General features: G+C 44.2%; 1 protein-coding gene across 2 annotated transcripts; it reads left to right on the top strand.

Annotated features, from left to right (window-relative positions):
- The first annotated feature begins 1,383 nt into the window (after positions 1-1,383).
- LOC142402141 (transcriptional coactivator YAP1-like) lies at positions 1,384-21,197 on the top strand. Of its 2 annotated transcripts, XM_075487654.1 has the most exons (9): positions 1,384-1,649; positions 1,986-2,219; positions 7,915-8,114; positions 11,483-11,637; positions 14,461-14,562; positions 14,753-14,856; positions 14,961-15,079; positions 18,587-18,687; positions 18,850-21,197. In XM_075487654.1, the coding sequence occupies exons 2-9, from the start codon at positions 2,016-2,018 to the stop codon at positions 19,029-19,031; spliced, it is 1,167 nt and encodes a 388-aa protein (XP_075343769.1). In that variant the 5' UTR covers positions 1,384-1,649; positions 1,986-2,015; the 3' UTR covers positions 19,032-21,197. The 2 variants fall into 2 exon arrangements, with proteins under 2 accessions (XP_075343769.1, XP_075343770.1); XM_075487655.1 differs by lacking the exon at positions 14,461-14,562 and having other exon boundaries at positions 1,391-1,649.
- Positions 21,198-22,449: the final 1,252 nt, after the last annotated feature.

Genomic DNA, 22,449 nt, shown 5'->3' with positions numbered 1-22,449 from the left:
CAGGGGGTAAGAAAATGTTCATAAATTATGTTGATAGTATGGGATGTCATACAGCTTCATGTCAAAAGAGGCGAACTATCCCGTTAAGGACCGAATACCTACGCTGAAAAAAAACACTTGAAAAGAGCTGAAAACGTCTCCGCTCCGTATTTGGTGTCTTTGGAAACGTTTGCATGTCTGCTGGAGGTTCAAAACAAAAATAACTTCATTTTAACGTGGCTACTGTGAAATAAAATGGGCTTTTCTTTAAAAACAAAAGAAAATAAATTCTGAAAATATCCAGATTTATAGACAACCTGTCATGAATAAATGAATAAAAACTGCAGACAGGTAGAAATATTAATGTAACACAGAGTAAAATGTTATAAATTAGCAGGACAATTATAGTTTAAAGTTGAATAAAAGGGAAGTTTTGGCATTAAATCAACAACTCAAAGGTAAGAAGCTCATTACTCCCTCATCTGGTGTTTTGATGATGGTCAGATAAACTGTCACTGACCTCTTGTGCCCCATGGATGAGGAAAACCTCAACCTTACCATCTGGATACTGATCATTTCAAGTTGTGTTTCCTCTAACTTTTTTACCTTTTCCTTTCGTTTGAAAACCTACGCTGGAAAAAAAAAAAACACTTGAAAGGGTCTGAAAACGTCCCAACTCCGTATTTGGTGTCTTTGGAAACGTTTTCATGTCTGCTGGAGGTTCAAAAACAAAATAAACTTAATATTAACGTGGCTACTGTGATATAAAATCGAAATAAAGATAAATAAATTCTGAAAATATCCAGACTCATAGACAACCTGTTGATGCGACTCATCTGTAACACTGTTCCTGAGTCCTAGAATAAAACAGTTATTGCAGATAACTTGAGTCCCAGTGAAACAGTTTTCTGCACGCGACTGAGCTCCGGCTCTCTGTGCGCGTGTCTTCCACCAGAGGGCAGGACGCTGCGGCTTGAGTCCGCCCGGGACAAACAGGCTCCGGCTGGGTTGGCCTCAGGGGCGGATGTTTTCCCAGCGCAACTTCCCAATTTCCCCTACCCAACCCCCCCCCCCCAAAAAAAAACTAAACAAAAAAAAAAAAAACACACGAGACCCAGGCCCAGAGTCAGGGAAAACAATGAATCCAGAACCAATGATCAGGCACATTTGTCCCTTCTGCTGCCGTCCTCTGCGGCCCTCTGTCTCTCACCTCCAGCAGAAGGGGAATTAAAACCTAACCAAACTCTGTCTGACTGTAAACTGACTTATTTTCAGCCAGTGTCGGGTTTCATCTAGCTCCTCAGTGCAGCGAAGAAGCTGATAAACATCCGGATTTTGTGCATTTTGGATGTGATAGTTGACTTATCTGAGTCCTGAGCGTGAAATATTTGCCCTGCAACTGAGGCAGCTTTAAAGCCTACAACCCCGCCCCTCAGCACTATCACATGAATCTGGACGGAACGCTGGATGTGAAAAAAAAAAAAAAAAAAAAAGTTTAGGAGTCTCGGTGAAATCGCTCTTCTCCAACCGGTTTCTCATGTGCGCGTCTTTTCCACCTTCAGAGGCTTTGAGTTTGGACTTCTGCATCGGGAAACGGCGTCTTTTCCCCGGCTCCGACTTCTTTTCTCCCTGCAGGACTACAGGAGGGGAAACGGTCTGGCTGCTTGAAGGTATGTGGGAGGCATGTTGCGTGCGCGGCGGCTCAGATTGACTTTTCTCTGCGATCCCCGTTTGAAATGGCGCTCTTTCGACCTCTTTAGCCGCAGCTCGGCGTGTTGTTTCCACAGCTGATCGACTGGTGAGATGTTAGAGCCTCAAACAGGCGGACAACGACACAAAAGTTGAAATGGGGTGGGGGGTTGGGGTGGGGGTGGAGGGGCTGAAAGTGTAAACAAATGTGATCAGAAGTGCGGCGCGCAGACGTGTCCGCGGCGGACAGACGTGTCCGGCGCGCCGCGGGGGCTCTCCTTTAAACTGCTTCTTTCCATGATTCCACTTTTCGACAGATTTGTTTCGACACCAAACTTTCGGGCGACATGGACGCGCACCGCGGCGCGCCTCCGGCGGGGCAGCAGATCGTGCACGTCCGCGGGGACTCGCAGACGGAGCTGGAGGCCCTCTTCAGCGCTGTGATGAACCCCAACAAGGCGGCCAGGCAGCCGTCGTCCCTGCCCATGAGGATGAGGAAGCTGCCGGACTCCTTCTTCAGGCAGCCGGACCCCCGGGGCCACTCCAGACAAGTAGGGCCGCGCTCACCGTACATGTGTCCTTTACACGCATGACAACCCACAGCTGCACATTTAGACAGACCAGAATAATTCACACTTGAACTTTTTTATTGAGTCTCAGCCATAAGTTTTTATAACACGTTAGAATTATTGTGACATAAAAGGGCCCAAAACATCTGTCCATCTGTGGCCCCCAAAGCCGTGACATTTCAGATGATTATTTTCTGGTTTCTGTCACAGAAACTAAGATTTGAACAGGATACTTTCATATTTAAAGGATTTGACAAAAAAATCCTCCTTTCTTTCACTTTCAATCAGAACGTGTGATGGTTTCTCTTTTATTTCTCAGTTAATTTGCTGCTCTTGAACTTAAACACATCCAGAGACGTGATGAGCAGCATCCTGGCTGAAAATGTAAAAGAAAGCCGTGTTGATTCTGTTAATGGGAGAGTGTTTGCCCACCTACAGTCAATGGCGGTTCTACACGGGTGCCTGGGGTGGCCCGCGCCCCCGTAGACATGTCCCTGGCCACCCCGTGCTTACCAAATAAAAAAAACATGAATTTATTATGATTTTACACCCCAGCGCCAAAAGCGGAACTAATGCAACGCAACGTTCTACACGGGTAAATTAAAGCGGGGCACCCAAGCACTGTAGTCTGTCACGTTTTTGGCTCGTGGTGAATGGCAGCGCAGCAAGTAGCCTACTATTGGGGAGAGGAGCGACGATTTCTCCTGTTGCAAGAGTCGGTAAGGTAAGCAAAACGATTTCATCTCAAGTGACTTGATGTTCTTGCACTTAACCGTGTTACTGTTGTTCTTCACACTGATAACGAAATCAAGTTTGTAGATGTCTGGTCTCGATATGTTTAGAAACTTAATCATATTTTAGCAAACACATCAAAGCAGAAGCTAATATCCAAATGTCAGTAGCCTATCCTTGCTATGTCTGCACAATCTGCCCGTGTTAAGTAGGGAAGGATGGTTAGGCAACGAAATGTAATGCATGCCCCAATGGGTTTTTCTTCTAATGTTTATCATGAAACGAGGACGGGATATGGCGTCCTTTTTTGCCCCAGTAAACAAAAGAGTGAGAGAAACAAATCAAGGTGTTGAGAGAGCTGAGGAGCAGGAAAGGGAGAGCCAGAGGAGTCGGTGGAGGTCGGAGTGAGAGCATGTGATGAAATTGATGGCTCTGACACAGAGAGGGAAATTCCAGGGGTGAGAAGCATGAAGAAGAGGGTGAGGAGCATGAGGAAGAGGGTGAGGAGCATGAAGAAGAGGGTGAGGAGCATGAGGAAGAGGGTGAGGAGCATGAGGAAGAGGGTGAGAAGCATGAAGAAGAGGGTGAGGAGCATGAGGAAGAGGGTGAGGAGCATGAGGAAGAGGGTGAGGAGCATGAGGAAGAGGGTGAGGAGCATGAGGAAGAGGGTGAGGAGCATGAAGAAGAGGGTGAGGAGCATGAGGAAGAGGGTGAGGAGCATGAGGAAAGGTTTGTGATTAAGAAGGTTCTTACTATTTGTATAGCAGTGCAATTACAATTTCATTGTAGGTATTCTACTGCAAATTATTTTTTGTGTCAATATGGCTCTAACGTTTCTTTTTTTTTAAGTAAATACTTGGCCTACATTTTGAAGTATATGCAGATATGCATGCATAAGTAAAGACATGTTGTAGTTGTGCCTTTATGTGTACTGTACATCTTCCTACAGATATCAGTAAGTCCAAGAACGATGTACCAGTACAGCCCAAATTGAATATGTTCCCCACCACGTTGATGGGGGACAGAAGGCGGAGCTTCAGGCCAAACTGGTATACTCTTCATCCATGGCTTGAGTATTCTGTCATGATGGACTGTACATACTGCTATGCATGTAGACATTTTAGCACACCAAATGCCCCAGACACTGTTTTTGTTTCATCACCTGGTTTTAGAAACTGGAAAAAAGCAGCTATGAGAGATGCAGGGTTTTCAGTACATGCAAAATCTGATCGACACAAGTGTGCAATGATAGCTTGGCGGGATTATCAGAGAGCTATTAAAACGGATGCAACACTAGCAAATCTCCTTGACAAAGAACACACAAAACAAGTACAAGAAAATCGGGCATACATTAAAACAGTTGGGGAAGTGCTGTTACTTACAGCTACACAAAACATAGCACAAAGAGGACATGTTGAATCTGACGCCTCCAATAACAAAGGAAACTTCAGGGAAATTCTTAGCACAGTTGCTAACCACGACCCACTTGTTAAGAGAAGATTGAATTCCATCCATAATGCGAAGTACACTAGCAAGATCATCCAGATTGAGGTTTTGGGTTATTTGGCAGAAATGGTTAGGTCTGAAATCATTGAAGAAGTGAAGAACAGTGAAGTTTTTAGTATTATGGCTGATGAAAGAAAGGTTATTTCCAAAAAAGAGCAGATTTCTTTCACACTCAGGTACTATTATAATGGGGCCATTAAAGGTGGGGTAGGGGTTCTTTTTCTGGAGCATTTTTTTGACATATTGCTTGAAATACTCTTCACCCCCATTGCAACCAATTAATTAAAAGTTTTGACACAAATATGAAAAGTTTTAGTGGCCTCTAGAATGTACAATCTAGGAAAAACACTATCCAATCATACTGAACGGACCGTTAACGATGATTGGATTCTGATGCCGTCTATCAAACTGCAATCTGCTCCTCCTTCCCCCTGTGCGCGTACCCTTCTTCGTGAACGAATTACGCGCCCAGAAGCTTGGCAGGAAGCTAAACTAGAGCCAGCTTGGCTAGCACCTAGCATTATTAAACGTATAGTTATCATATACTAAATACTAAATACTAAATACGGCAACGGTCGATGCTTGCTGTCAGAACAGCGCTCGTGCACCTTTGTGCTCGTGCGCGTTCATGTACTCTAGAGGCGTGCCTTCAGTGGGAATCTGAAGAAAAGAGTTGGGACTTTTGACCTGTGTATTTTCAAAATGCAGCTTCGCTGGACTCAAAATCCAGGATCTCCTACCCTACCTTTAAGGAGAGTTTTCTCCATTTTGAATCTGCAGAGAGGTTAGATGCAGCAGGGCTCACTGGACAAATGGTGCACTTGCTAGAACGTTATGGCCTGAACTACAAAAATAACCTCATAGGCCAAGCGTACGATGGCGCTGCTGTTATGAGCGGTAAGCATTCAGGGGTTCAGGCAAGGATCAGAGAACAGGCTAAATTTGCCTTCTACATCCATTGCAGTGCACATTGTCTGAATTTAGTGCTAGTTGATGTAGTCAAAAGTGTCCCAGAAACTGTCCCAGGAGTTTTTTTCTTTGTTACAGAGTCTTTATATTTTTTACCTCTGCCTCATATGTACATCCAAAATGGCTGTCTCTCCAAGGAGAATTGTTTGGCAGAACAAGAGAGCTGCAACGTTTAAGCGACACACGTTGGGTATGCCGATTTCTAGCCCTACGTACTATTCTGGACACCCTACCTGCCCTTAAACGACTACTGCAAGAAATTGCTCTTGAACGCCATGGTGATAAAACTGTTGAGGTCAGAGGTCTTCTGGCTCAAATTGACCTGGAATTTGTTGTGCATCTGGTTACTCTACGTAACTTGTTTGGGGAGACAAAGCTACTGTCTGACATGTTACAGTCACAAACTGTTGACCTGTGAAGAGCTGTTGACTTACTAAATGCTTTAGTCCAGACATTGAAAGACCATAGGCAGGAGTCATTCTTTGATAAGTTGTGGGATGAAGCATTGAATGTTTGTGAGCAGTGTGATTCTGCAACGACGTCAGTGTGGAAACGTCAGAGAAGTCCGAGCTCTAGACTCAGTGGCTACTGCACACTAAGCACTGTTGGTCAGAGGGAGGTAGAACGTGACAAAGATATGTTTCGCACGACATTTTTCTATCCTGTAATTGACAGCATGCTCAATGAGTTGGACAGGCGTTTCTCCAATACCAACTGTGAGCTCATGAGAAGCTTACAGTCTCTCAGCCCCCAGAGTGATTCCTTTTTAAAGGAGAGCAATGTTTTTTCATTTGGCCGTTTGTACAATGCAGACATTGATGATTTAGGGCATGAGCTCCATCAATTCAAGAGAGTTTTGGACAGAAAGGTACAGAGTGGTGAAGTTAAAAGGCCATGCAGTACAGTTGAGCTGGTTTGTTTTATGGAGCCATACAGGGAGGTTTTCTTTGAGCTCTTCAGACTGTGCAAGATTGCTGTAACCCTTCCTGTAAGCTCAGCCTCTTGCGAACGCAGTGTCTCCACACTGAAACTGATAAAAACCTTCCTGCGGTCCACCACTACTGATGAGAGACTCAGTGATCTTGGTGTCCTGAGCATAAAGTCCAGAAGGGCCAAGGCTCTGGATCTTGATTTATTTGTGGACCATTTTGCCAGACAGCACAACCGCCGTATCCTGTTGCTGTAGTGTAGTGTATCATTATTTGTATTTATCTATATTTTGTTTATTGAATTGTCACCCTGGATTTGTACCCTATACTGAATTTTTTCATTTTTTATGGCCCTACCTCTCATGCACCTGCACTCACTGTTGTACAAAATAAATGTTTCTATGTTTTTAAAGTAAAATAAAGTTCATTTGTTGCAAATAAAGATCATTTGTTGGGATTTTATTATGTGCCTCTCTGGTTAAACACTGGCCCCTCCTTGGCCCCACTAGCAAAAATGGTCTAGAACCGCCACTGCCTACAGTTAAACCTGCTGTGAAGTCTGCAGTTATCAACCCTCTTATTTATTATTTATTATTTACGGTGCCAAGTTGTGGGAAAATCTTAAATCTGATCCCAAAGAGGACCTTTTCTAAAATTCTTATGATTTACTCAGATAATATTTCAGTGACTCTTTTTAGTTAGATTGTTTAATTTGAAGGGATTTCAGTCTTAAAGGGATAGTTCGCTTCTTTTGACATGAAGCTGTATGACATCCCATATTAGCAACATCATTTATGAACATTTTCTTACCCCCTGCTGCGTCCTGTGAGCCGAGTTCCAGCCACGTTTTGGCGTTGACGAAGGTAGTCAGGCTAGTTGGCTTGGCCCTATTTTCTCTCCCTTCGTATCACTGCGTGCTGCCGCCTGCCGACAGCCGCGCCTTTTACGGTGTATGCTGCTCGGAAGCAGGGGACTGCTCGGTCTGCACTTCGGTCTGCACGGTCTGCACAGCAGGCAGTGATACGAAGGGAGAGATAATAGGGCCAAGCGATTGTGAGGTCTGACTTTTTCCTGGAGAACGATTTTGTGATGCAAATGTATTACTCTTTTGAACGCATTTTGTTTTGAGAAGCAAAACGCTTTATTTTTTAAACCCCAGCCAACTAGCCGGACTACCTTTGTCAACACCAAAACGAGGCTGGAACTCTGCTCACAGGACGCAGCAGGGGGTAAGAAAATGTTCATAAATGATGTTGCTAATATGGGATGTCATACAGCTTCATGTCAAAAGAGGCGAACTATCCCTTTAAGTGGAAGCAGTGATTGAGGTAATTTCTGATTAAAAAATGTGTTGCTTATGTCACTCATATCTTGGTGAAAGTAAAGCTTGTGCTTGTAAGAATGATCTGTTTCGGTTACAGCTCCTCCTCCACATTTCTGTAGCTTTTGTATCCGTCCAAACCGCTCCGTCCTGCCAGTTTGTGTCTGATACTGTGAGTTACTTGACGGCGGAGTTGCTAACCCTGCTCTTTTCTCGTCAGGCCAGTTCGGATGGAGGCGTGTGCGGCTCCCTGGCTCCTCATCACGTCCGCGCTCATTCCTCTCCTGCCTCCCTTCCTGTCAACTCCCTCACCACACAAGCGGCAGATGTAGCAGCGACACCGATCCTATCTGACGACGTGCCACTCCCCCACGGTTGGGAAATGGCCAAAACACCTACTGGCCAGCGGTACTTCCTTAAGTAAGGTCACCCTTCACTTTATCAGCGTTGCATCTGTTGCTCTGCAGGTTTCTTTGAAGCTCAAGGTGTCAAACTGATTGTTGAAAGGTTCGGTTTATACTCGCATTATTTCTGCAATTCGCAAATCTTCACTTTTAGGAAATCGGAAGCACTTTTTTATCCTTTTTCTTAGCTTGATTAATTACTTCGAAGGCCATTAAAAATCCTTTCATGGATGATTAAACTAATCATTCCAGCACCGACTCTATTCAAAATACACCAGTGCAGATAGTGTACATCTGAGGGTAATAAGATAATTATCTGGTCCTTATCAGGCCTTAAAACACGATGCCAAGGAGGAAAGACACCAGCAATGATCTTAGAGAAGCAGCTGTTGCTGCCCATCAACCTGGGAATGGTTATAAGGCCATTTCCAAACTGTCTGCAGTCCATTGTTCTTCAGAGAGAAAGATTATTCACAGGTGGGAAACATTCAGGACAGCTGTCAATCTTCCCAGGAGTGGACGTCCCAGCAAGGTCACCCCAAGGTCAGAAACCCAAAGAGCTACATCTCAGACTCTGCGGGCCTCAGTTAGCATGTTAAAGGTTAAAGGTCACCCCAAGGTCAGAAACCCAAGAGCTACATCTCAGACTCTGCAGGCCTCAGTTAGCATGTTCAATGTTAAAGGGCATGACAGCACAGTTAGAAACAGACTGAACAAGTATGGCTTGTGTGGAAGGGCTGCAGGAGAAAGCCTCGTCTCTCTAAAAAGAACATGGCAGCACAGCTTAGGTTTGCAAAGCTGCATCTGAACAAACCACAAGACTTCTGGAACAATGTCCTTTGGACAGACTAGACCAAAGTGGAGATGTTTGCTCATAATGCACAGCAGCACGTTTGGAGGAAACCAAACACAGCATATCAGCACAAACACCTCACACCAGCTGCCAAGCACGGTGGTGGAGGGCTGATGATCTGGGCTTGTTCTGCAGCCACAGGACCTGGGCACCTTGCAGTCATTGAGTCCACCATGAACTCCTCTGGATACCAAAGTGTTCTAGAGTCAGATGTGAGGCCGTCTGTCCGACAGCTAAAGCTGGGCTGAAACTGGCTCATCAAAAGGACAATGATCCCAAACACAGCAGCAGATCTACAGCAGAATGTGTGAAGAAGAGAAGAATCAAGGTGTTGCAGTGGTGCAGTCAAAGCAGAGGTAGGTAGAGCAGCCAAAAATTGTACTCAAGTAAAAGTACCGTTACTTAAGAATAATATGACTCAAGTAAAAGTAAAAAGTAGTCATCCAAATAATCACTTGAGTAAGAGTAAAAAAGTGCTCGGTGAAAAAACTACTCAAGTACTGAGTAACTGTTGAGTAACGTCTGATTTATTTGTTAACACAAGCATTCAATCAGACAGACAAAAATACTAAATAATCATCTTTAGGCAAATTAGTGTTCATCCTATTGATAAAATAAATTAAAATTAATTAATTAATTACAAAATAGCTTCAATAAAAATAATCCAGGTAAATTCAAGAATTTCAATAAAAAATAAAAGAGACTTAGGAAATGTTTAAAACATATGTAACCCATATGTAACCTAAAAAACAAACATTCACCTATCCATGGGGAAAAAATGAATTTAGGAAACATACCGCTACATGTTTCCTCAAGTTAGATGTTGAGTTTCTGCTGAAATGTGCGTTTGTTTTGGTTGACACAGAAGACACATAATGTAGCTGCTGTTTCTCACTCTTTGTAAGGTAAACATGCTTTCAGTATGAGGCCTCGTCTGTGTCTTCATTTCCCACCGTTGATTCTGACATTTTTCATCTGTTTCTTTGTTTGTTTGCTACGACTGTAAACTGTAAAGCTAACCCGTCCCGCCGCTGAGATCGAGTATGGTCACGTGACGAGACTGCACGGCTGCGTCTGATTGGTGGAACACAGTCAGGTGGTAGAGCCTTTGGCGGAAGTCTCTCTCTCTGTCAGAATAAAACATTAAAATGAGGCGTACGCGGGGGGATAAAAATAATGAGGCGTAGAATACCAAAGAGGTAAGAAGAAAAGTAACCAGCTCATTGTAGCCTAATGTAGCGGAGTAAGAGGACAGTTTCTGCTGCACAAATCTACTCAAGTAAAAGTAAAAAGTATAGTGATTTCAAACTACTCCTAGAAGTATAATGTTTCAAAAACTTATTCAAGTAAATGTAACTCATTACTACCCACCTCTGAGTCAAAGGCTGTGTTCGAAACCGCACATTACATATTTCCATACTGCATACTCATCGATCAGACAGTATGTAGAGCGTTTACCCACAATGCATTTCGCTCCTGCCCGAGCCGAAATCAGCCGGCCTGAAGCTGATTTCGCTTAAGTTCTAAACTCTGTAAACTTTAGCAACATTTGAAACATTTTCAGGCGAGAAAGTAGTCGTTTAGATCCCCAACGTGTTGAAAACCTGACAAAATACCGGCTATTTACAAGTTTGTTCCCACGAATTCGGCGCTACTAAAGCTAGCCGTTAGTGAGCAACGCACTTCCGGTTATTTTCACAAAATAAAATACCCGTTGCCTTTTATCATAGGGAAAGCCATTACCATACAATTAGTGCTTTTGTTTTGAAAACAGGAAGTGAACCTACCCTCGTTGTAGCTAGCTTGAAACTGCCGTTTTGACAGGAAATGACGATCGGTGACGTCACATTACGTTGCATCTTGGGTAGTTTGAGTATGAGTAGTAACCTCATGATGCATACCCAACATTTCGGCGAATCTAGTATGCATCCGGGAACTTCTCGCTTACTCAAACTCGCATACTAACTCAAAAAGTTAGTAGGAGTAGTAGGAGTAGTAGGAGAAGTATGCGGTTTCGAACACAGCCAAAGTCCAGACCTCAGAAAACAATGATTTCAGTTTATTGCTGCTAAACATGGATCTACAAGCTATTCAGTCATGGGGTGTACTTAGTTTTTCACTCAGTGTTGTCTGGGGTTGTATTTGCCTAAATTTAAGATCAGATAAGGACCCGATATTTAATTTTTTTTATTGTTATTCATGTCCTGATTTAGTAAAACCTTCGAAGTGAAAGAGGGTGTACTTTCTTTTCTCACTCGATTGTATTTTCAGGATTAAAACTAATCAAACGGGAAGTGTTCCAACTAGTTCTGCCAGCAGTTTGGTTTCACCTCCCTGAGAGCAGGTTTCCGTCCGACTCTCACTGTGGTTCACTTCAGCTCAGGCAGTGGCTTTTAGTCTGTGTCTGTGTAGATGTGAGAGTGCACCTGGTAGTACAGGTAAAGCAGGTCCGGGCCCAAAGTGCTCCTTACCCTTCAGGTTACAGCGGTGCAGCGAATGCAGATGCGTTTAGACTTGTCGTGTGTTTTCAGTCACCTGGATAAGACGACTACATGGCACGACCCCCGTCTGTCGCAGCTTCAGTCCGCTGCAGCGCAGCATCCCATCTCCAGCGCTCCGGTCCACGCCCACTCCCTCAGCAACCCTGCACCCAGCACGCAACCACAAAGCATCCATCCGGAAACAGGTATCACGCTGCCGTTTCTCCCTTTTCTTCTTAGAGATCAGATCTGCTTTTCGTGGTTCAGCTCCATCCTCAGTGGAGCAGGTTTCCTTGCTGGGTTTTTGGTTTCTTTGGGATTCCTTTTCGGTATCTTACCTCCATGCAGTGGACTCTGGTTTCTGGTGTGTAATGATGCAACACATGGTAGTTATATCAGAGTAACTCCACACTTTTTCAGGTCCATCTTTAAGCAACAGTCCATATAACATGCACAGCATTCAGGGTAAGTGATGGGGACAAAGCTGCTTTATGAGGCCTACATGATACAAACCGAGCGTACTCTAAATGTGCACGTGTTTTGTGCACAGATTCATTCTTTTTGTAGTGTGTTTCTGTCAACTCAGACCTCTGAAGCTTCACTTTTAATACGTGTGGCTTCAGTTTTCTGCACAACATCGATTATTCCGGATATTAAAGCAGTAATCTGTAACTTATGGATTTACCTTTTTAGTTAATGAATTCTAGACGCAGCTTGACGCTGTCGTTAGGGGAAATCTCCCAAACATCGTGTGTTCAGCTCTGATAAACCCAGCAGCTGGTCAGCATCCCTTCTCCGCTGTGCTGCTGACTCATCAGAAAACCGCTGGTCCCGATGTTGTAACTGCTGCAAATAACTCACCGATGTTTTGATTAAATGGGAATGAAAGCAAGCCTTCAGGAGCAGCGTTCAGGAGCAGCGTTCAGGGGCAGCGTTCAGGAGCAGCGTTCAGGAGCAGCGTTCAGGAGCAGCGTTCAGGAGATGCGTTCAGGAGCAGCGTTCAGGGGCAGCGTTCAGGAGCAGCGTTCAGGAGCAGCGTTCAGGAGCAGCGTTCAGGAGCAGCGTTCAGGAGATGCGTTCAGGAGCAGCGTTCAGGGGCAGCGTTCAGGAGATGCGTTCAGAAGCAGCGTTCAGGGGCAGTGTTCAGGGGCAGTGTTCAGGGGCAGCGTTCAGGAGCAGCGTTCAGGAGCAGCGTTCAGGAGCAGCGTTCAGGAGCAGCGTTCAGGAGATGCGTTCAGGAGCAGCGTTCAGGAGCAGCGTTCAGGAGATGCGTTCAGAAGCAGCGTTCAGGGGCAGTGTTCAGGGGCAGTGTTCAGGGGCAGCGTTCAGGAGCAGCGTTCAGGAGCAGCGTTCAGGAGCAGCGTTCAGGAGCAGCGTTCAGGAGCAGCGTTCAGGAGATGCGTTCAGGGGCAGCGTTCAGGGGCAGCGTTCAGGAGATGCGTTCAGAAGCAGCGTTCAGGGGCAGTGTTCAGGGGCAGTGTTCAGGGGCAGCGTTCAGGAGCAGCGTTCAGGAGCAGCGTTCAGGGGCAGCGTTCAGGAGATGCGTTCAGGGGCAGCATTCAGGAGCAGCGTTCAGGAGCAGCGTTCAGGAGCAGCGTTCAGGGGCAGCGTTCAGGGGCAGCGTTCAGGGGCAGCGTTCAGGAGATGCATTCAGGAGCAGCGTTCAGGAGCAGCGTTCAGGAGCAGCGTTCAGGGGCAGCGTTCAGGAGCAGCGTTCAGGAGCAGCGTTCAGGGGCAGCGTTCAGGAGATGCATTCAGGAGCAGCGTTCAGGAGCAGCGTTCAGGGGCAGCGTTCAGGAGCAGCGTTCAGGGGCAGCATTCAGGAGCAGCGTTCAGGAGCAGCGTTCAGGAGCAGCGTTCAGGGGCAGCGTTCAGGAGCAGCGTTCAGGAGCAGCGTTCAGGAGCAGCGTTCAGGAGCAGCGTTCAGGAGCAGCGTTCAGGGGCAGCGTTCAGGAGATGCATTCAGGAGCAGCGTTCAGGGGCAGTGTTCAGGAGATGCGTTCAGAAGCAGCGTTCAGGAGCAGCGTTCAGGAGCAGCGTTCAGGGGCAGCATTCAGGAGCAGCGTTCAGGGGCAGCGTTCAGGGGCAGCGTTCAGGTTCAGGGGCACTGTTCAGGTTCAGGAGTAGCGTTCAGGAGCAGCGTTCAGGAGATGCATTCAGGAGCAGCGTTCAGGAGCAGCGTTCAGGAGCAGCGTTCAGGGGCAGCGTTCAGGGGCAGCGTTCAGGGGCAGCGTTCAGGAGCAGCGTTCAGGGGCAGCGTTCAGGTTCAGGGGCAGCGTTCAGGAGCAGCGTTCAGGTTCAGGGGCAGCGTTCAGGAGCAGCGTTCAGGGGCAGCATTCAGGGGCAGCGTTCAGGGGCAGCGTTCAGGGGCAGCGTTCAGGAGCAGCGTTCAGGAGCAGCGTTCAGGGGCAACAGGGAAGAAAAGCTCTGATTTAACTTATCCTTGTCATCTTCCTGGTGCTCAGCCCATGTTGCTGGAACAAATAGGCCAACATGTAAGAACACTCCCCAAAAATCCTTGTTGCACGATCCAAATCTTCAGCACAATCTGCTTCTTTCACCGGCTCAGCAGTTATTCTGAGAAGGTGAAGGAGATTGTGAAAAATGCTGAGGCGCAGTGAGCGAAAGGGAGAAGAAATCTCCTCAACTTACTCGTCAGAAACTGAGGAGCCTGAGCTGGCTTTGCACCGGCTCAGTCTGGGTGGAAGTGAAGAATTAGGGAGTAATTAGCATTAAAATAGCCAAATATGTCCCACAATCCTTTGTAGAGAAGAAGAAAGACTTTTTAAATTGTATTCTGTGGGTTGTTTACGCCGTTCTCAGGAGGTGTTTCTTGTTCTGTCATCATTTGGCTGAACAGACCCTTTAAGTAAAGGCTTCTGAAACAGGGCACTGAAACAAGTTTACCTCTTTATCCGTTTATTCATAAAATCTCTTCACAATGGAGGATGCTCAAACATTCGAGGGCGCGGGCCGGGTTCTGCTATCTTCTCTCAACGCTCTCACTGTGTACTTTCACTGCTGTTCAGGTCCACTGCCTGAAGGCTGGGAGCAGGCTGTGACCGCAGATGGAGAGGTGTACTACATCGATCACATAAATAAGACCACCACATGGTTCGACCCGTGTCTAGGTAGCACTCTATCCAACTTGTGTCTCCTGAATTGACAATTCTTGTTTGTCAATGAGAAACATTTTGTTCCAGCATCACAAGTTGCTGTTTGGCAACAAAAAAATAAGAAAGATCGCAAAAGCTTTAAGACGTTTTCCTGTGTTGTTTTGCCTCTGGAACGTATTCCTCATAGAGATTTCTTGTTTTCCAGCCCAGAAGATGAACCCCGGCATCCCCGGCTTGGCATTGCAGCAGAGGCAGGAAAAGGAAAGGCTCAGATGCAAGCAAGGCCTCCCTCCCCAAATCACCCCCCAGGTCAGAAGTCCACCGTTTTGTCTGGCCTTTCCTGTGCTGTACTTTCTGTTGATTAAAAGTGTTTTGAATGAAGTTTAAAGTGCAGGCGTGTGTCCGTGTGGCAGGAAGCAGGAGGCAGGAACCAGATGCCTGGTGGGATGGACCACGACAGGAGTGCGCAGATGCTGGTACAGTCGGTGGATGTCAGGATCAGAGCCCCGAACCCAGAGCCGACACTTAACGGGTGAGTTAGGACCGAGTCGTGGTTAGTGGCAAACATTGGGGGAACAAATAGTTCCTGGAACTGGTAGAAATAATGAAAAGAACTAGGGCTGGGCAACGATTAAAATGTTTAATCTAATTAATCACATGATTTCCCTGATTAATCGTGATTAATCGCATTTGTATGCAGAATCCAAAAATGAACTCAAAAGTAGTGTATCGCTTTTAGCATTTAGTTTTATATTAAATGTGCTGCTATATGAATGAAAGTGCCATAACATTTGTTGTGCAAACACACCTTTAACATCAGCATCTTTCTGTAGTTTTTATGTAGAAGCCTCGCTCCACTGTCTGTTTCCTTGAATGACTTGCTGCTATCAGTTGTGTGTTTTGCCTTTAAGTGATATTTTAGACTGGAACTACTACGCTGAGAAGACAATTCAACTTGGCAGTGTTTACAGATGACTTTGGTTCTGTCGACTCCGCCGTCTGGAAGAACTTTAAAATGAAAATGGCCGAGTAAAAGTTCCGTACCCTTCTCCATGTTTGGTGGATCTGCCGATTACTTTCTTTTCCGGTTCAGGAGCAGACAGCAACAGACTTTTACAAAATAAAAGCCTGTGAGCAACAGACTTTTACAATAATAACATAAATAATAGGGCTGGGAATCGATCCGAATTCCCTAGATCGATTCGATTTCGATTCACAAGGTCACGATCCGATTCGATCCACGATTCGATCCGATTCGATTCGATATCGATCTATTTACAGACATAATGGAAATAAATACTGTCCAATAGACAAAACAGCCCCATGTGTTGGTGATTGTATCTGTGTATGTGTAAGAGGGACACAGAGAGAGAGAGAAGAGTCAAGTATCAAGTATTTATTTTAGTAAAAAATACAAGTATTATTTTGAAATGTAAGTAACATAACCATGGCAGAATTAACAATGACCAGAACTAAATAACAATGACCAAATAAAACATAAATAAATTCAAATGAACTGGCCCTCATATTGGAAAACTTCAAGCACCCCCTGCCCACAGTCTTTTAACCAGAGACTTGTGAAATGACATACAGGAGGTTGCTCATGTAACAGATGGCTTAATTGAAAAAAGAAGTCAACATCACACCGAAGGACAGACAGATCGTCACTGGACCACATAAACTAACCCCCAAGCATCCACACTTTATCTGCATCCCTTCTGGGCTTCTACCTGGACTGACTCTCTAATCCAAAATGTTTCCAAACATCTGCCTTCAATCCAGGTGGTGTTTTTAGTGATGCTGCTGATTCAGCCATTTTGCCGCCTTAAGTTTCGATTTCGTTTTGCCGGCACTCGCTTTCTATACTGCGCCTCCGCGTACAAAAAAAAAAAAAAAAAAAAAAAAAAAAAAAATTGTGCCAGTCGCCTGGAGAAGATCGATCCACACATTTTTGGATCGATATCGTGTTTTTTGAGCGTGAATCGATATTGGATCGTGGATCGATTTTTTTGAACACAGCCCTAATAAATAATAAAACAGGGGTGGTCTGTGGCGTAGTGGGTTGAGCAGGCGCCCCATGTACAAGAGGCTATAGTCCTCGCTGTGCTGCGTGTCGTTCCCCCTCTCTCTGCCCCCTGCTTTCTGTCTCTCTGAACTTCCCTATCCATAGGAAACAAAAGCCCCCCAAATTATTATTTAAAAATTAAAAAAAAAAATAATAGAATAAATAAAACATGCGTTAATGAGCGATAAAATATTTATTGGCGTTAAATAATTAACGAGTTAACGCGATAATAACGAGTTAACTCGCCCAGCCCTAAAAAGAACATTAGAAAGTCAGCCCTTCAGAATGAATATGATCTAAAGTTAAATTAAGGGACCCAGTTAAACAAGTTAGGCTAAATGTTCCACTTTGTCATTAATTTGGTGGGAAATAGATCAAATATTTCATGTCTGAATGGTAAAAGTATGCAGACCTGAGCTGTTACCAGTCCATGAAATGATTACATGATCATTTTAAAAGAATATTGGAATGATCGTGTTTTTGTCTGAGGACAAAGAATCCATCAAAATCTGAGCGAATGTTTGTGGAACTGCAGAACTGTTCGGTGGAAACTGTTAGAGAAACGCCAAACAAGGAGGATCGGTAATGTGCGTAGCTGTCGGAGCCGAGTCCTCCATCAGAGGAAAACCACTCTGCTGCCATCTGCAGTTTGTTCTGCAGAACAGAACAGGCTGTGAGAGGATCAAAAAAGAAGTTTTGGATGTAAAGAGGAAGCTTTCTGCTTACTGTTTTCCAGTTTAAGAACCTGTGGTGCATGATCCCAGCAGGATCCCAGTTTGGGCTGATTTGTGCTGTATTCAGGTTCGGATAACCTGCTGAATCATACCAATAAACCCTGAATAATATATCAGAGCAGCTGTTTGTGAAGTGACAGTGGAATCAGAAAAGCAAGCTCTTTGCTGAAGGAACCTGTTCCTGAAGAACACTGTAGATGTTTTTAAAGGAGGAAGAGAACCAACATCCTGGAGCTGAACCTGTTGTCTCCAGAGGCTGAAGTCCCTCAGAGCTGATAAACACGTAGCTGCAGATATTACAGAACAACAAGGACTCTGCACACGTGTCTTATTGGATCCCCTTCCTCCCTTAATAAAGTTTCCTTTTTGTTTATGGACAAACAGAGAAAAAACAGATGTTCATTGATCGAATTTACATAGGAAAACATTTGGGGATTACAAACTGATTATATATGTACGAGGGCTGGGTGAGTTGACTTGTTAGTTATTTAAGGCCGATAAATATTTTATCGCGCATTAACGCAGGTTATGTTTTTTTTTTTTTTATTTATTTATTGTTTTTTTTGGGCTTATGTGCCTTTGATTGATAGGAAAGTTCAGAGACAGGAAGCAGGGTGCAGAGAGGGGGGGGACGAAATGCAGCACAGCGAGGACTATAGCCTCTGTACATGGGGCGCCTGCTCAACCCACTACGCCACGGACCACCCCTGTTTTATTATTTATTTTATTATTGTAAAAGTCTGTTGCTCACAGGCTTTTATTTTGTAAAAGTCTGTTGCTGTCTGCTGCGGAACCGGAAAAGAAAGTAATCGGCGGATCCACCAAACATGGAGAAGGGTACGGAACTTTTACTCGGCCATTTTCATTTTAAAGTTCTTCCAGACGGCGGAGTCGACAGAACCAAAGTCATCTGTAAACACTGCCAAGTTGAATTGTCTTCTCACCGTAGTTCCAGTCTAAAATATCACTTAAAGGCAAAACACACAACTGTTAATCGTGACTAATCAGGGAAATCATGTGATTAATTAGATTAAACATTTTAATCGTTGCCCAGCCCTAATATGTACATATAAAGCTGATTAAAGCCACATTGTATGCGCTGTTTTTCTAATAGTAATTAGTAGGTGAATGATATTAAACTTGATGTATAGCAACGCATGAAGGAACATGTATAACATCCATCTGAGAACATGCCTGCGTTTTAAACCACTGAGCCGTGTTGGTGTGTTTTCTGGCGCAGGGCTCACTCTCGCAATGAGAGCACCGACAGCGGGCTGAGCGTCAGCAGCCTCCCGCGCACGTCGGACCACATGCTGAGCTCCGTGGATCACATGGACACCGGTAACGTGCCCCAGCAGGGTTTGATTAAGCGGGGTTTTTTATTCATGGTGCATTCGTGTAATTACATGCAGCTGTTTGCAGCCATTATTTGGTCAGTTCTTCTTGCTCATGTTGAAACAAAAGTCTGAAAACCAAGTTTGTTCTGCCACTCTGACTGTTCAGGTGACTCCAGCGAGCCCCCCTCAATGAGCCTCCAGGAGTCGATGCCTGTGCTCCCGATGTCCGAGGGCGAGGAGCTGATGCCCTGCATCCCCGAGGGTCTGAGTTCAGACCTCCTGATGGACATGGAGACCGTTCTCTCCGGCTCGAACATGGACAGAGACAGCTTGCTCACCTGGCTATAGACGCCGCTGCCTCATCAAACACGCTTCCACATCAAGTTTTCGTAACGTGACTGAGAACTCTGGAGAATTCACAAGTGGTACAGATCATTACAGAGAGAAAGGATGGATGGTGATGGATGCTTAGCAGTACCCACACCCTGAGGAATGAAAAAAAAAAAGGCTCACAGATGGTGGTAAGCTGCTGGTTTTCTATTTTTGGGTCTGGTTTCACAGAGATGAAAGGCGGAGCGTCATATTTCGGTGACAGTCTTTGAACTCGGATAAATCCCTTTTCTCCGGTTAAGCTCATTTTTAAAGCAGCATTACTACGGTTTTTCATGCCTCACACACACGGTCCCCCCGTAGCAGCGGCAACATGTGGCGCTGCTACGGAAGAAGTGTTTCTGGGCTCAAACAGCCAAAAGATGAACGCCCTCCCTGCTTAATGCCACACAGAAACCTGAGAAAACTTCAGAACCGGTCGGTTCAAAGCTTGCATGTCAGAAAGTGTTTTTTAAAGCAGAATCTCTCAGCTGGAGCCAACACATCAAAGTCGGTGAAGCTATTTCACATCTACAGATTTTTCTCCACACAAAGGAGTCCAGAGGATCGGTGTAAAGCAGGATCTCCCAGTGCTGCTGACTCCGGCGGCGTTTTGTTGTCAGTGTTCGCCCACGTTAGCTCGTCTCTGCTCAGTTACGGTGCAGCAGCCTCGCTGTGAAATCACCGCTTTGGATCCGGTTAATGATGCAGTTTGGGTTGCATTTTGTTCCAGGGAATATGAACCTCAGAGAAGCAGTGTTTGTTGCAGGTTTGTTACGTTTGACTGCATAGTGTTGGATAGTTTTTTTTTTTTTTTTTTTTCTAATTCTCTTTATTATGATGCTGACCCCATTCTTCTGGAAACGCCACCTGATGGTCGTAACTTAAAGTCATTTAATCAGCCGGCACCTTCTCTCACTTTTCCCAATATTGGCTTGAAACATTCCCAATGATTCCCTTTTTAACCTTCACATATTCGCCCAGCAGCATCATGGCTTCCTTCCTGCACACTGAGAGCAGCGACAGTCTCAGATTTAGTAGAATGTTACTCACACCTCTCACTTCTTCAGTGAATTTACACATTAAGATGAAGCTTTTGTGTGACATCCATTTTCTGTGGGCAGTGCATTCATCCAATGTGCTTTATTTTGTAGTTTTGCACTATGATGACATGATAATGAAGCCTCAGCATGTGTCGATACACGATTAAATCCTCGAAGTTCACTGGAACAAAGTGTTTCACACACAAAACCATCCAAACTTCAGTTCTCTTACATATGTTTCAGCAGCCATTAGCCTAAACCTTTTTAGAAGTTCATGTGTTGATGCATCATCTATCTAAAAAAAGTCTTCCAGATTTTTATCACATTTATGGAATAAAAGGTTGAATCTATTTGTAAGAAGAGGGTAAAAAAAAATTGGACAAATCTCCTCTAATGTTCCTGAATTTGACTTTTTTTCAGGGCAGTAAGTCGGTCCACAGCCAGAAGAAGTACAAAAGAAAGTTTCAGTGGGTCTTTTTTTAAAGTCGTGGGTGGAATTAGGTTCCGAGAACACGAAGAAACGGGGAAAATAAAGCCGTCTTTATCGGTAGAAACGAGAAAAATCTGAAGACTGAACGCTGTGTTCTGGACTTATTTTAACTGAAAACACTAATGGGGCAAACGTCATTACGGGACCTGTTGTTGTCTCTGTTAAACAATCTAACAGTATATATACCATCTGTTTGTTTCTGCAGTGTGTTTGTTATTGATCTGAATTCAAAGCTGTTAATTATTGATCAGAGCATTTCTCCTAATGATCTTCTTGTTATATATGCAGTACTATATAGAGATAAAGACTTCATTCACCATAAGTTCAGATAAAGAGCCAAGTCTCCTCTTTGTAATCCTTTCTAAGTTAAAGTGCCAAACGGTTTACAATGTGACTTACTGCTCATACAACATAGTGAAACGCACTACCTAGCCTATTATTTATCTTAGCATGCATGACACTTGCTATGTATGTTACATATATTGTTTATTATCCTATTTACAGAGAGTTTTGAAACAGTCAGGCTTGTTTTTTTTTTTTTTACCTGTTTATGCATGATTTATATCAATTTTCCTTGTAATCATTTTAAGGAGTTTCTGTTTAATAAACATTTAAATACAGAGAGATGTGTTGTTTTCTCTGTTTTTGGCCCACAGTTGAACTGTAAAACCACAGCGGGTTGTGTTCTCATTCATAGCATCATTCATCCGGTACTATTTGGCAAATTTCAAGCTGGCTACCACGTGTCATTTAGCAAAGAGTGGCTTCGGTCTGGCCATTTCCATGTCTCCTGGTGTCCTTTCCTTGAGTTTTTAGAAAAGCTGCTTTCTTCGTAGGGACCTTGAACGGCTCCCAAAGCATCTACAAACAGTTCTCTCAAGCTTGTGTCTCTGCCTCCAATCTGACAAATGCTGTCAAACATGAGCTCATAGAGACGGGTGTGTGCCATCTTAATTACGTCCAGTAGATTTAGTTTATTACTGGTGGGCTCAAGTCAAAGACCGCTGGTACAAGCAGCCTGCACCAGCGTTCAACTGACGGTGTCACAGCAAAGAGTCTGAAAACCTCCACCATATTTGACACTCTTATTTCTAACATGTGCTTTTAGCCACAGGCTTGTTTCTGATTTTTATCTCTGAAGTCACAGATCAGGCTTTACAAGCTAAACGCTTATCATCAAATCAAATTTATTTGTAGCACATTTCATGTACAGAACAGTTCAAAGTGCTTCACATTAAATAAAAGTATTGCAGCAGGGAGTGGAAGTGTAAATACATAAAAGAATATAAAGAGAAACCAATAAAATAATTTAAATGAATTTAAAAACAGTCCAGATAAGTTCAAAGATATCGTGCAGATTTCATGCATAGACACATGAGAAAATAAATGTTTTTAATCTGGATTTAAAAATGTCTCCATTTGGTGAAAGTTTAATCTCCACTGGCAGTTTGTTGCACTTGTTTGCAGCATAACAGCTAAATGCTGCTTCTCCATGTTTAGTCTGGACTCTGGACTGGACCAGCTGACCTGAGTCCTTGGATCTCCCCAAACTTTATATTCTCTGAACATATCACAGATGTATTTTGGGCCTAAATCATTCTGGGATTTGTAAACCGTCAGCAGGCTTTTAAAATCTATTCTGTGACTGACTTATGCCAACCGAACTGATAATTAACCCCCGAGAACAGGATTCTAAAGATTAGACGTCGCCTCATCAGAATATCCTCAAACTGGGCGTTGCTTTAACTTTAGCACTGACAAAAGAAAGTTATTCAGATGAGAGAAATTCTTCCATTTAATTGCAAGGTACACTTAAATGTATTTAAATTTTTTCTTTGGGATTCAGAAGTAAAACGGTTGGCAC

This window comes from Odontesthes bonariensis, chromosome 16, assembly GCF_027942865.1.
Source record: "Odontesthes bonariensis isolate fOdoBon6 chromosome 16, fOdoBon6.hap1, whole genome shotgun sequence".
NCBI lineage: Eukaryota > Metazoa > Chordata > Actinopteri > Atheriniformes > Atherinopsidae > Odontesthes > Odontesthes bonariensis.
This window is presented reverse-complemented; position numbering and strand designations above follow the sequence as displayed.

What these genes read in the sequence shown, in the direction of transcription:
- LOC142402141 (XM_075487654.1), top strand. Translation starts at nt 2,016, where the DNA reads ATGGACGCGCACCGCGGCGCGCCTCCGGCGGGGCAGCAGATCGTGCAC. An exon ending in CTCCCCAAATCACCCCCCAG is followed by an intron (nt 14,857 to 14,960) that starts GTCAGAAGTCCA and finishes TCCGTGTGGCAG; the next exon opens with GAAGCAGGAGGCAGGAACCA. An exon ending in CGTGGATCACATGGACACCG is followed by an intron (nt 18,688 to 18,849) that starts GTAACGTGCCCC and finishes CTGACTGTTCAG; the next exon opens with GTGACTCCAGCGAGCCCCCC.